Here is a 13886-nt window from a genome sequence, read left to right as displayed (position 1 = left end):
TCCAGCGGCGAAGGCGTGGTGGAGATAGTTCGTGAAGCCAGTCATGAAACGACTGCCGTTTTGTCAAATTCAGTCCAAGTCCGGCGATCCGATCTAAGAGGACGTCCAAGGCTGGGGATCTTCGGAGCCGAAATTGAAAGTTTGGGATTGTGTTGATGTAGAAGACGAAGAATGAAGAACAATGCGTCGAATGAGGCCTGGGCCATGGAAGAATGATGGGGGGTAGGGAAGGGTCTGAGAATTGAGACTTGGTCGCGTGCTGAAATCAAAGATTTCCAGTTGGCGCCCAAGAGAAGCTCAAACAAAGACAGACACAAAAAAAAAGGTTGAAGGCAGGGGAAGGAGGATACGGATGTCTGCTCTGTGTGCATCAAGAATTTATTTATTTATTTATTAATTGACCAGAGAATTGGGCCACAAATCTGATGCGGAAACCATACAGTGGTTTTTGCAGCAGGCCGAATTTTGAGGTTGAAAAAGCAGTAGAAGCTTGTGTGAGAGAAGCCATTGGTGTCGACAGAAGAGAGATCTGTCCAGTACTCAGATCGAGCACCTCGGGACTGTTCCTTGCAAGCTGATGTTGTTCATTGAGATTCCCAGATCTGAAACCAGAAGCAAAAAGAAAAATCAGATAATTCAGCTGGTATTTTAGAGATAATCGTGCTGATAACGTGTTATAAACTAAAGAGAAATTTGAGGAGAGAATTGAGAGAGAGAGAGAGAAATTTCTCTCTTCCTTGAATCTGATTTCTGTGTAACTTCATTGTAGGGGAGATGCCTTACTTATAGGCAAGCATCTCCTATTGAGGTGGGCTCCACTATAGTTATTTTACAACAGAAAATGTCTTTTGGGCAGATTTCAGAGCTGAAATTAACCCACCACCAATTAATCAGTGGGGAAGATGTGTATATGTTAGCGAGTAAGTTTGGTTTCTCCTTTTTGTTTTCTTTTTTTGTGAGAGGAAGAGAAATTCCATTAACAACCCAAGAACATTACACAAGGGCCGATGTGTTAACAGTGGCTTTATTAAAACCTTCTCATGAAAGTCACATGGGAAAACTCCCAAGTGAGGAAAGAGTACTACACATGCAGTAGACTAGAAGACTAACAAGAGAGTCTAGACAAAAACAAAAAAATAGTTTAGTCACCTCTTAAAACAAAACTACCCCACCAACAAACACAAATTAAGAAAACCCATCAAAAAAGCATACCAACGCCTCTCTAGTTATGTCAAAGAAGGTCTCCTATGCAAACATAGTCATTTGTAGCGCGAGAATTGGTCAGCATGCAATGGACATAACCAAAAGAACATCAAAAACGAACAATCCGCAAAAACAAAAACCAAAGAAACAAACTGAAGCAAAATGAACCCATCAAAGGACCACACTAGGGATGGAACGGCCGATTAAAGGTCGGGTATAGCAATACCATGTCCATCTCCGCTCCCCATACCTGTTGCCCCTATCCCCGGTTTGAATTTTCGAAGAATCCCCGTCCCCGTCCCCGTCGGGGGTTGGTATCCCAAACACAGCCCGAATCCCTAGTTTTTTAAAACAATTTTAAAAAAAAGTATTCATGTTATAACACTTAAATTTCACCTTAAACTATTATTCAATTGAATTATAAAATTTCACTTAACTATTCAAAATCATCTCAATTTAATTTGACAGAGTTTCACCATTCTACAAAGCTTATGATAACTTTTAATTGTTATGGCATTCATTGCAGAAGCAGATACTCATGCATAATGCATTTGATGACCAGATAACTACCATCTAACACACCAAAATGTCCATCATAGCCGAGCATGAAAACACCCAGATAATCAAGTGGGGATTCTTAGTTAGCAACCCATACTATTGGTGTATTTGGGATTGTGTTGTACCATATACCAAGGAAGTATTTGGTGGAATTTTTTTAGGTCAGAAGAAGAGACATTCCAAAGTTTCATCATCTTACAAAGGTTAGGCTAATTTTTTAATTGTTATATTATATTATATAACATATTTATTAATTAAAACCAAATACATCACTTATTGAGCCGAGTTCGGGGATGGGGATAACAATACCATCTCCACCCCGTCTCCGATTGGGTATTTTTTAAAATGAAGATTTACTATTATACCCAATACAGGAGCTCAAATTATAAATAATAATAAAAATCCTATATAAAATGAACTTTAGAAACACACCAAAAGCTCATTTACAATATAACAAAAGGCTTTTAACTTCTTTTAAATTACAAAACTGTCATTGATTTCTTAAAAAACCCAACCCCAAAACCTCATAAATAAAAAACTCAAAACACTCAATAGGGCATCGAAGTAATTTAAATGGTGTAGAATTTATCTATATTATTAGTGCTAAGAATGAATATATGACTAAATATCTCTTTAAAAATCAAGGATCCCCATACTCGCCCCTATTTTTCCCCGAAATCTCCTCCCGTTAGAGCTGGGAACTCGATAGGAACCATACCCGATGGGGATTTCTTCCATCCCTAGGGCACACCAATGCCTCTCAAATTCTGTCAAAGAAGACCTCCTATGTAAACATAGTCATTTGTACAACGCCAGATTTGTTCAGGATACAATGGCAGAACCAAAACACCACCAAGACGAACAATCCACAAGCACAAAGCACAAATCAACAAACTTAAGCAAAACGAAACCCATCAAAAGAGCACACCGTCTCTTAGGTTCTATCAAAGAAAACCTCTTGTGTAAACATAGTCCTTTGCACAATGCTAGAGTTGTACAATATGCAATAGGTCAGAAACAAAGGAATACCAACACGCGCCACCATCGAAACAAAACACAAAATTAATAAGAACTATCTCGACACCCAACTTGCTACCAACCTATTGCCTTGAAGAAGAAAACTTCATGTTACTGAACATTCGTCGGATGCCAAGCCCACAAACGTTCCAACTGCGAATTATCAGAGAGACCTTAGAGACCATTGTCAGCAAAGCCATTGGTACCAAATCGTCACCAGAAAAATTGATGTCACCATCGATCATATGCTCTCCCACCATCAATTATGGCACGCTTGCGTTTCCCACTGCAGATCAAGATCTGAACAGAGGCCGCTGAAATACCAATCACTACTCCAACCTTTGCCCGATGAGTAAGCACCATACGACTCCCAAGCGAGCACTCAATATCGTCGAGAGCCACTTCCCCATCAAGATCAGACAGCCCCATAGAAGTTTTTTTTTTTTTTTTTTTTTTTTTTTTTTTTTTTTTTTTTTTATTTTTTAAAAAACCAATATGGAGCCCAACCTTGTACATTGAGAACAGAAGCACACAAGTCCCATGGGAGGAAGACCTTGGGAAAGAGGGTCTCCAATCCAAATGCAGACCCTAGGATGGAGAGCAACCAAACACAGAGCCTATGAGTGAGGAACACGAAGAGCTGACGCAGCCCTCCTTACAAAGAACAAGAAAGCAAAAACCACCGAACCCAACACACCAAGAGAACCCAAAGAGACAATCAGAGAGGGCAGAGAGAGACGACACAAAAAATGGATCAAGAAAACTAGAGAAAGCCCTAACCCCAACTGTCAACAATTTTGGCTCTCCTTGCGTGAACGAGAGTGAAATTAACCCACCACCAATTAAGCAGTGGGGAAGATATATTAGGGAGTAGATTCGGTTTCTCTAATTCCATGTAAATAGTTCAATTCCATAAATAATATAAGGTATGGGACAAACACGCATTGGCTGTAATTATAAAATTTAACTGGTACTTCATCCCAAAAAAGGTTGGTCAAGAAAATAAATAGCGAAAAAGGGCGCAGAAGTAAGACAAATATTTCTTACATGTGATACTGTACACCTTACAGGCCTAAAAGAATTGAAGCCAAGCCAGCTTGAAGCTATAAAATTCTGTACACATAATAAGTTCAGCAATCAGAATCAGTCTTACAAAATGAGGGAAAACTATTTAGGAACCAAAAGCAATCGCATCAAAATTCAGCTGAACCAGGTGCCCGGGGAAAAGGGATAACATCTCTGATGTTCTCTATCCCAGTTGCAAATTGTACAAGTCTTTCGAAACCCAAACCAAAGCCCGCATGAGGAACTGGAGAAACAAGGAGAATGGAAATTAAACATAAAATAATTTATCCACTCAGAATATAGAAGCTCAATCGATAAACTATATACTATCGACTACATCTAATGTTTTATTAACGTTCATTCTGGATGGATCATGTTAACTTAGACGACCTTCTAGTGATTTGTACGTATAAATTTATCCCTAAATACTACCTTTGTTTTCTAAATTTGAGTGGGGAGAGAAAAGGGTGGGAGAGTGGGAACAGCAGCACTCTTAACTTTAAGTTCAGATTTTCCAATTGTGTAGTAGCGCAAATTCTCTCAGCATTCATTCAGCCACTAGAGTAATTTTTCAAGTTCAAAAAACAGAATTCTCCACCTGAACCGTAACGACGCAAATCAAGATACCACCAGTAGCTGTCCTTATTCAGCTTTGATTCATCCAACCTTTCTTCTAGATATTCAAGCCTCTCTTCTCTCTGGCTTCCACCAATAAGCTCGCCAACCTGACAAAAGAACAATCACAATTTATTAGCAAAAATAATACTATAAAACATCACTGACTAAATGGCATGATACATCACTGAATTGATACAAAAGTTGACACAACATGGTCTGGTTTTGATGATAGAACTAAATACATTACAATGTAACCCTAAAGCCAAAGTATTAAATAAACCGAACCATGTTAGTCAGGTTATGTCTTATCATATTCGTGCTTTTGTTTTATTTTGTGTTGTCTTAGTCAAAGCACAACCCAGAAACACGAATTGCCACTATAGACCTGCCTCAACAGGATTGCTGAACCGTAAACCTTTGGCATTCTAGAACATTCGCTTGTTATCTGTAATTCAACCAAGCATAGCTTCATACACGTGTCTAATGTGTTGTGCAAGACAACCTAAAAAAATCACTATACCCTCTAGAATAAATTTTAGACAGCAATAAAATTTTATTAATAGCTACAGGATAGCAATAATAGAAATGCAATGATATATTGCTAAAATTACCCGGGGAACCAACATATCCATAGCTGCAACAGTCTTCCCATCATCATTTCGCCGCATATAAAATGCTTTGATGTCCTGAAATAGGAATGTGTCATGAATATCTTCAGAGAAGTAGTTCGACAAGTGGAACTAAATTTCATAATTAGTTTTTCCCTTCCATGATTATTCCAAAAATAGGAAAAGATACAACAGAGGGGTTCATGCCTTCGGATAATCTCTGACAATTACAGGGCATCCACTAAATGCCTCTTCAGTTAAATAACGTTCATGCTCACTCTGCAAATCACAACCCCACTTGACCTAAAAACAAGCATTGAATAGGAGTCAGAATGTAAAATGCAAAACATGGTGAAAGCCACATATTGAGAACGAATAATACTATTGCCACGGATGTACCAGTATACAATGATGGAAATAAGCACCATCTTTTGTAACCTGATGAGTATCTTCTCACTCACTGAACGTAAATCAACTAAGTTTCTTTTCTAAACTCAGAGTATGCTTAAAGGGCATCATCGGTTAACTTATAAATCATGAAACATCAGCCTGAGTCATAACGCTCACATGTCTAAAGCTGCCTATTATCAAAAGATCAGAAAGTGGCAATCCAGTGGGAGGGCATCTGTATTATACATGTTGATAAAATTAATGCCACTGGTATCTGATCTAAAAATAAGCAAGCAATGTTTTGGTTATGGAGGATTTAATTATTGATAAAATCTTCTCCTGAAGCTCCAAGGAGCAGTGATTATGATGAGATCATATCACAACGTTTTATGCAAACAGGTCCAGAGAAAAAGAATACTAAATACCATCCTTACATTACATACACACTAGAACATAGTTGAATTAGATAGAGGAAAGAACCGAAGATTATGGCAAACAATTCAGATTCCAGATAATTGTTTATCTTTTGAATTTGATAGAAGATTCCAGAGACCTTTTAATCTCACAACAAACATCAGAGAGAAACTTTTTTACAAGAACAGAGTTGGTTAAAAAAGCTTTAAGTAGTTGGCCATACTGGGAATTCGAATTTCTTATTTGCTCTGAGAAGAAGTTCAACTGCATCAGTATAAGTCAACTGCACGAAGTCTTTATCTGCCACATCCTGTTGATTGAACACACAGAGAGAGAGGTAAGAAAAATAATGAGGGGACAATAATAATTGGAATTTTGGAAAGCAGGGCATAGCTTAGTCGTCGTATAAATAACCAATTCAGAAAAAGAACATAGAAAGGAGGATTTAATTTATAGCATAGAGGATAAAGGACAAGTTACACCAAGAGCTCATACATTTAATCGATCTATGATTCCTTTCTCAATCCAAGTGTTGAAAAATTCCATGTCTTCCTTGCAATTTTCAAGGACGTGTCTCACCTTCAAGAATGGAAGTATATGTTACTCTAAAATCCAAAAATAACAATGTCACTTGACAATTCTAGCAAGTTGGTTGGTGAGTTTTCCAGAAAATGGTTTGATAATAGTGTTCATGAAAATAGTTTTGAAAAGTAACATACTACGTACTGGAGATAGGCAGTTGCACAGGCCATGTCATCGTTGAGATCAGCAAATGCAAGTTCCGGTTCAATCATCTAAACCAAGGAAGAAAAGGGAATTAAATTATAAGAAGAATACAACCCAAGAAGCTAAATAAAGAAAGGAATGTGAAAGGAAAAAAACTTACCCAAAATTCAGCCAGGTGCCTGGAAGTGTTGGAATTTTCAGCCCGAAATGTGGGGCCAAATGTATACACCTGGAAAACGATTCTTGGTTTTATCTTGGAAAGATACATTGATTGTAATCCGAATTTGGTACTAAAATGAGGACAGGCATGGGTGCATGAAAGAAAAAACATACATCAGAAAGAGCAGTAGCATAGGTTTCAGCATTGAGTTGGCCAGAGACAGTCAAGAACGCTGGCTTCCCGAAAAAATCCTGAGACCATAATATTAAAATCAAAACTCAAATGGAAGTCGCATAAAAATTTAACAAGAGGACCCACTAGCTTTGGTCAATTCCAAATATTATTAAAACGGAAGTTTGCTACACAACCTCTTTCCTAGTTGTGTGATGTAAAAACCTCCCCATCCCAATAGTAAAGATCAAACTGTTATAGTTTTTTTTTTCCCTTTTTAAGAATCAAACGGCTATATTTCAATCTGCATGTTGAACTATCCATGAGTCATTTTGGATCTCAATTTTGCCATAATCCATGTCCTGATTTATCCTCCCAGGAAAACACCATTTGGAGTTCCTTGAGATGCTAAATTTCTCGACAAGGAATTCAATGCTGGAGCTCATATAACAACTTAGTGACAACTTAGTGATGTATCAGAGCCATTTAATTTGACAGTGTTAGTGAAGCCCAATTATCTCATTCATCACAATACATTTATTTGATTAGACAATATATCATATGAAGTCCAAATAAGGTACAAAGGTGAAATACCTCCGTTGGTGTGATGGGCAGGATGTTTTGAAATACCTAAACCCTAAATTAGAAATCATAATAGAAACCACCACTACATCGTTTTTTTTTTAATTAGAAGGTTCAGAGATTTATATATGCCTAAGGGGCTTTTCTTGTTTCCTTTTATCAATGGCAGAATGGCCAAGGGAATGGTAATAATAGTTAATAATATAAGAACATAATTGGTGTGCTGTTGCACTTGCTTTGTTATAACTTAGAAAGAAATTGGAAATGCATCCAACTCACTTGTGACCAATCAACTAGGCCATCCTTCAATCTTGGAATACCATCCACAGGAGAATGAGAGGCTTCTCTGGTGCTTGGAATCTTTTCATTGAACAAATAGAAGAGTTTATATAAGTACTACACAACATACAGCAGATTTAAGAGCAATGACAACAATGGTACAAAACCAAAATGCACTACTAATCATTATAAATGGCCTGAAATATAATATGGCATGACATCTTGCACGATGTATTATCTTCAAGATGCTGAATGCCAATGTATCTTGGCTATGTGTCTCCGTGCAGGCACTAGGAAACAAGGAAACAATTAAGCAAGCCAATGAATACAGATTAAAAATAGAACACTGTCCACTGGAAAAGGCATAAGTTATATGTATATTAATATTCTCTTGCCAAACAGTAATGGAACATAAGATGTTCATTTCATTAAACTGTGAACTTGGCAAAATTCAGGAAAGAACCGTCCTAATCAATGGTCTAAAAAATCAGTGGCAGCATAAGCTTCTTATGTTGCCAGACTATCTGACAAGAGAACATTTCATGTCTAATATATTGCAAAAATAAACCTGCAAATAGCATATAAGACAAGCAAAAAAAGGAGTAAAAACTCAATAGAATTACAACTTGCATAGTGATACACATGCTGCAAATTGTTATATAGACACAGCAATGCTTTGAACAAAAATAATAAGACAACTTTTAAGCACCAGTGCTCACCAAAGTAGTCACACAGAATTGTTCGCCTGCTCCTTCACAATCTGAAGCAGTAATAATGGGACTTGAGACCCACACAAATCCATTTTCTTGGAAAAACTTGTGGGTAGCATATGCCAAAGCATTTCTCACTCTTGCGACCTAAAACCATCATGCAATTGAAAAATTAAGATAATTGATTTAGACATTGTAGATAGATCCACAGAGAAAATACTAAAAAGATGCACACATTATTGTTTGCCACACTGAACTTCTGTCATACTCAATTAGGTAAGAAATGTCTCAAAGTAATGATTAATGAATACTTGGGTAAGTATGCCAATACAAAATATCTGAATACATGTGTAGATTAGTCCCATTGACTTCAATATGCACTTATCCGGAAAAAAAAATCAACAGATTTACGCACCCAATTGGAACAGCAAGTGAAGAATAAATGGTAGGTCTAGTGAGTAATTTTTTTTTTTTTTTAAGTTGGGTTTCAAAAAATGAAATTGTGAATGATCTGGATCACTTGAACTTGAACTTCTATGCATACTAAATCAAATTATATCAACTTAGGTCACCCATCAAAGGTCAGCTTCACTCACTTTGAACTGAAAATTAGCCATCACCGTTATCTCAATGCATTATTTATTGGCTTACTGATATTTATGGATTTAAGAGAAAATTCTAGGAACGCTAACCCAAAATTCAGGTAAGTATTGTCCTTATCCACATATAATCTCTCCATCTTCCTCCTTGCCTTCGTTTTTTTTTTTTTTTTTTTTAACAAACAAACAAACAAAAAAGCATCCAGTTGGATATGCACAAATTTACTAAACCATGACATGTCTTAATCACTCGAGTAAGATTCATGCACCATAAGGCATATTCAAACAACCAAAATAATTAAGAAAGACATAAATGGAAGTCTGATTTCAACACAATCAACAACGTAGGACTAAATCTATCTAAAAAGAGAAATGGCAGCATATCCTGAAAATGACAAGTAAAATAATTTTAAATATAAAACATGAAAAAGATAAAATGATTGACAAAAAAATTAAAACAACGACAAATAGAACTAAATGGTTTATGTAACTATAGAGAATCAGTAGCAACAAAGATACAGAACCATACCGCACCAAAAGTATTTGTTCTTGGCCGAAGATGAGCTTTTGTTCTCAAAAATTCTCTACTGACCCTTTTCTTTTGGATGGGATATGAAGGATCACTCTTTCCAACCTACAAGATGAAGAGCATATACAATTATTCCAATTCTTTTGTTGGGAACCTAGAAACTTGAAAGTCCAAAATAATGCTTGATAAACTTTGTTGGTTTAGCACTACTCCTAAAAGTTTAAGCTGTTAGGATTAGGTCAACAAGTGTTTTATATTTTAACACCCCTCATATGTGGGCCCCTCTCCACCATTAAAGCCCACTTTGTGCAGTTCAATTTAGATTGGGAGGATGTAATTGCAAGATTAGAGCTCAGTATTTCTTGCTCGGATACCATGAAAAACTTCACGAATTTACAAAACTGGATTATGAAAAGGGGTCCCCAATGTATTTATATATTGCACATCCCAGGCACCTGGCCAATGAGGGACTGTGCTAACACTTCCCCTAAGCACCAGGTACAGAGACACTCAACTCTTCCCCCTCCGTGCAAGGCCGGAAACACAAATCAACTGATCTCTACAACATACCTGCTCTGTACCATGATATACTCCATGGTGAACTCATGCTTGAAAATAAACTTACAAAGGAATAGTGCCCATGTGTTTATACACCACATCACACATCCCAAAAGTTCACAGGTGATGTGGGACTATACTAACAATGATAAGACCACGAATTCAGAACTCAAGCTTACATCTTGAGGCTTTGAATTCAAAAATGAAACTAATAAGTTCACACATGGGTCCCAAACATGGAAAAGTAGCCTTTAGATATCATGTGTTATGTACAGGCTGATGAATTAAAATTCTAACCTCTTTTTTTCCCACAAATACACATTTTTTTAGGGCACAGTCCCCACCCCACAAGGCAGTGCATGCACAATGGGAACTAAACTGTAAACTATAGCAGATATGTCCAATAAATGTAGTAAGAGATTCCATTTTCAAATAGTTACAGGGTCTCAAACAAGCAAAGTTGCTACAACTGGAAAACAATGAAAAGAGGTAAACAGGAGTGGAGGAATGATAAAACCTACATCACATACCATCAAGATAGTTGTCAAGCTAGACATAGATGACAAGAAATACTAACCACAACAATTTTCTTGACCTTCAATTCCACTTTTTGCTTTGATCCTTGGCTGGCAGCTAATATCCCTTGCACCCATATTGAAGCACCAGTAGTGATCAAGCCAGATTCTACCTATCAATAAGCTCCATAGCTTGAAGTAAAGACACGACGATATGCCACAAATTCCACTAAATTATCAGGGAAACTAATATCTTAAGATACTTTTTTCACTCTTAACAAAAAATAACTAACAGAATAAACCCATACTATTATAGATATAAACCATGCAACCTAAATATAGACATATTCCACAATGTTAATATGAGAAGCAAGTTTCAGGCTGGCCCAAGAACTGGTGTGAAGTAAACTTATATGCAAATACAAAAAACACAAGCACATAAGCAATGATCAGAAGAAGCACACATTTTTCTACCAGTGATTAGTAAACAGTACCTGATCATAACCTTCGGCATCTAAACCCAATACACATTGCATGTTTGAGAGACACGACCCGTCATTAACCTAAAGATGCAAAATTTAACAACAAAAAGACTCAAATTATTAAACTAAAACTAATAGATTAGGAAAATAATATGTATTCCAATTATATATTGATGCTATTACCTCAATGAATGTAACGCTGCTTTGGACCCGAAGAGTCCGAACCCAACCCATAACCACCAAACTCTGGCTCAACCGCTCCAGCCCTTCGTCGGGCCCGCCTTTGATATCCACAACCTTCAGCTTCTTCCTGAACTCCCCGACTCTGTTGTTGCCGCTTTCCGGCCTCCAACTTTCTGCAATTTCCGGTTTCGTCCTCTCGGCGGCTCCTCCGCCGGAGTGGAGAGCTCCGGAGATGACGGTGCAGAAGGACCTCCGGCGAGGGACTGCTGGACCGGCGCCGGAGAACCGGGACGACCAGGGAAGAAATGGCGGGAAAATTGGCGGTTGTGGTTGAACTAGGGTTCGGGGGTAGAAGGAGAGGAACCGGAGGGTCGAGTAGGGGTTGAACCGGAGAGAAGGGGCTGGTGCTAAGGCGGCAGCAGCAGCCATTTTCCCTTCGTTTTCAGTGGAGTGTGTAATTCTGAGTGGTGCTTTTGTTGGTTTTAATATCCACACGTCGCACGTGTCCCTATCAAATTTTAACATGCGTCCCTCTATTTAACAGAACTTAAACCCCGAAATAACACCGTTAACTTTTAACCCATAAAATTAGAAAAAACACAGAAAAAAATAAAAACATTCCGGATGTTATAAACTAGAGAGAAAATGGAGATGGAGAGAAAGAATAGAAATCAGATCTTCTCCATTGTTGGTTTCTGTATTTCAGTGTGTGTATTACAAGTAGGGGGGATGCCTTACTTATAGGCAAGCATCTCCCAAATGAGGTGGGCTCCACTATAATTATTTTACAACACTCTCCCTTGGAGACCACAAATGATACAGAATATGTCTCGTTAAAAACCTTGCCAGTAAAAACCCAGTGGGACAAAAACTGGTCAAAGGGAAAAAGAGTACATAATCATGTGTAACATAAAATTCTGTGTATATTGACGCGCGTGCGACACTGCCTCGTTAAAACCTTGCCAGGAAAAATCCAGTGGGATAAAAATCCGGACGAAGGAAAAAGAGTACGGTGTTTGAAGATCTTTATTGATGGTGCGCTCCCCCCCTGATGCTTGGCAAAATATCTTTAAGTCATACTGTTGATCAGCTTTCTGAATATCGTAGTTGACACTGCTTCTGTGAGTCAATCTTGAGCGACACTGCCTCGTTAAAACCTTACCAGGAAAAATCCAGTGGGATAAAAACCTGGATGAAGGAAAAAGAGTACAGCGTATGAAGGTCTTTATTAAAACCATGCTCCCCCTGAAAAATTTAGGACTAGCTTTTGTCCAGTAAGCGACCATAAAAATTTTCATAGTATACCCTAAACCCTTGAGCGACACTGCCTCGTTAAAACCTTACCAGGAAAAACCCAATGGGATAAAAACCTGGATGAAGGAAAAAGAGTACAGTGTGGAGCTGAGCTCTATCTGGTCTAGTATACTTCCGGAAAAACATTTAAGGACCAAAGGATAATCCTCATAAAAATGCTTCAATACTTTCTTAGTATAAGCAAGAATCTCGTTGGCACAATGCTCGATCCTTAAGTCGAGACAAATATTTCGTGAATTCTGCAGAATCTTTAATGTGTTGCAATCACATTATAATCAATGTACATCACTGAGGTAATTTATGCATATTAATATTGAGTACAAATTTTGTGCTTTAAGCACATGTCCTTTAGGGACTTGCTTTATGCAATGTCAATCCTCTTAACAGATTTTGTCTAAAAGGGATTAAACTTTATGACACATTATATAGCTTTAACCCAGCTATTTATACATTTTTAGGAAATCGCTTCTGGCGATATGCTCTGTGCATTTAATAACCCTTAAAGATAATATGTTGGTCTCCGTAATTGTGTAATAAGGGGGGCACAATTGAATCTGTAAATATAGAGAAAACCCAACATTCCTTGTTTCTGCCAGAAACAGTGTGTCATACAAAGTAGGTATATTCCTTTTTATTCCGAACACCCAAGTATAAATTCAGTATTAACAAATTTTGGGGTTCGTATTATGGGTTTGTTCTTTCACGTTCATTCTCATTTATAATGGAATTACCTCGTTCCATTTTGGCCAATGATATTGTCGACATTTAATAATTGAACGTGGTTCCAATCAACACAGCCCATTGATGATTTGAGTAGCTACTCCAAAACCAAAAATTGTCATTCATCAATTCATAATCCCACCATTCTCATTTGCATGCGCATGCATCAATTATAAGCATTTCTTTGCTTTTGGGTACCCAAGCCACTTCAGGGGGCTTTTATTATGTGAGAATGTGGATTATAACCTCCAATGGAGCGTTATTTTACATAGGGCGTGGAAAATCTCCATTTAGGGAGTTGGAACATTTAGAACCCATATATCTGTCATGCTGCAGGCATGCCACAGATTAATACATACATGTCAATTAATTTCTGGGACTTTAACCCATATTATGGGACTTTAACCCATATAATTTGCTACGCATTAGGCGTGCATAATATCAATATTGACATGTCGAAGGATTGTCCTTTCGGGACTTCAATC

At 37.6% G+C, this 13886-nt stretch overlaps 1 protein-coding gene across 1 annotated transcript; it reads right to left on the bottom strand.

Moving 5' to 3' along the window:
- Nucleotides 3084–11836, bottom strand: LOC18777832 (asparagine--tRNA ligase, chloroplastic/mitochondrial). Its single transcript, XM_007210193.2, has 15 exons — nucleotides 11368–11836; nucleotides 11197–11265; nucleotides 10765–10875; nucleotides 9630–9734; nucleotides 8511–8648; nucleotides 7792–7872; nucleotides 6933–7010; nucleotides 6760–6828; nucleotides 6593–6667; nucleotides 6369–6452; nucleotides 6097–6183; nucleotides 5277–5372; nucleotides 5073–5147; nucleotides 4442–4568; nucleotides 3084–4087 (listed from the first exon to the last, which is right to left on the bottom strand). Exons 1-15 carry the CDS (start codon nucleotides 11794–11796, stop codon nucleotides 3972–3974), a joined length of 1740 nt encoding a protein of 579 aa, XP_007210255.1. The 5' UTR covers nucleotides 11797–11836; the 3' UTR covers nucleotides 3084–3971.

Source organism: Prunus persica, chromosome G5 (assembly GCF_000346465.2).
Source record: "Prunus persica cultivar Lovell chromosome G5, Prunus_persica_NCBIv2, whole genome shotgun sequence".
Classification (NCBI taxonomy): Eukaryota; Viridiplantae; Streptophyta; class Magnoliopsida; order Rosales; family Rosaceae; genus Prunus; species Prunus persica.
The sequence above is the reverse complement of the archived record's forward strand: the minus strand, read 5'-3'. Positions and strand labels throughout refer to the sequence as shown.

Excerpts from the sequence above, each read along its gene's own strand:
- LOC18777832 (XM_007210193.2), bottom strand. The coding sequence starts at position 11,796 with ATGGCTGCTGCTGCCGCCTTAGCACCAGCCCCTTCTCTCCGGTTCAAC. Across the intron at positions 8,649-9,629 it reads GAACAAATACTTTTGGTGCG|GTCGCAAGAGTGAGAAATGC; the intron begins GTATGGTTCTGT and ends TGATGGTTTTAG. Across the intron at positions 7,011-7,791 it reads GCCTAGTTGATTGGTCACAA|GATTTTTTCGGGAAGCCAGC; the intron begins GTGAGTTGGATG and ends TTATGGTCTCAG.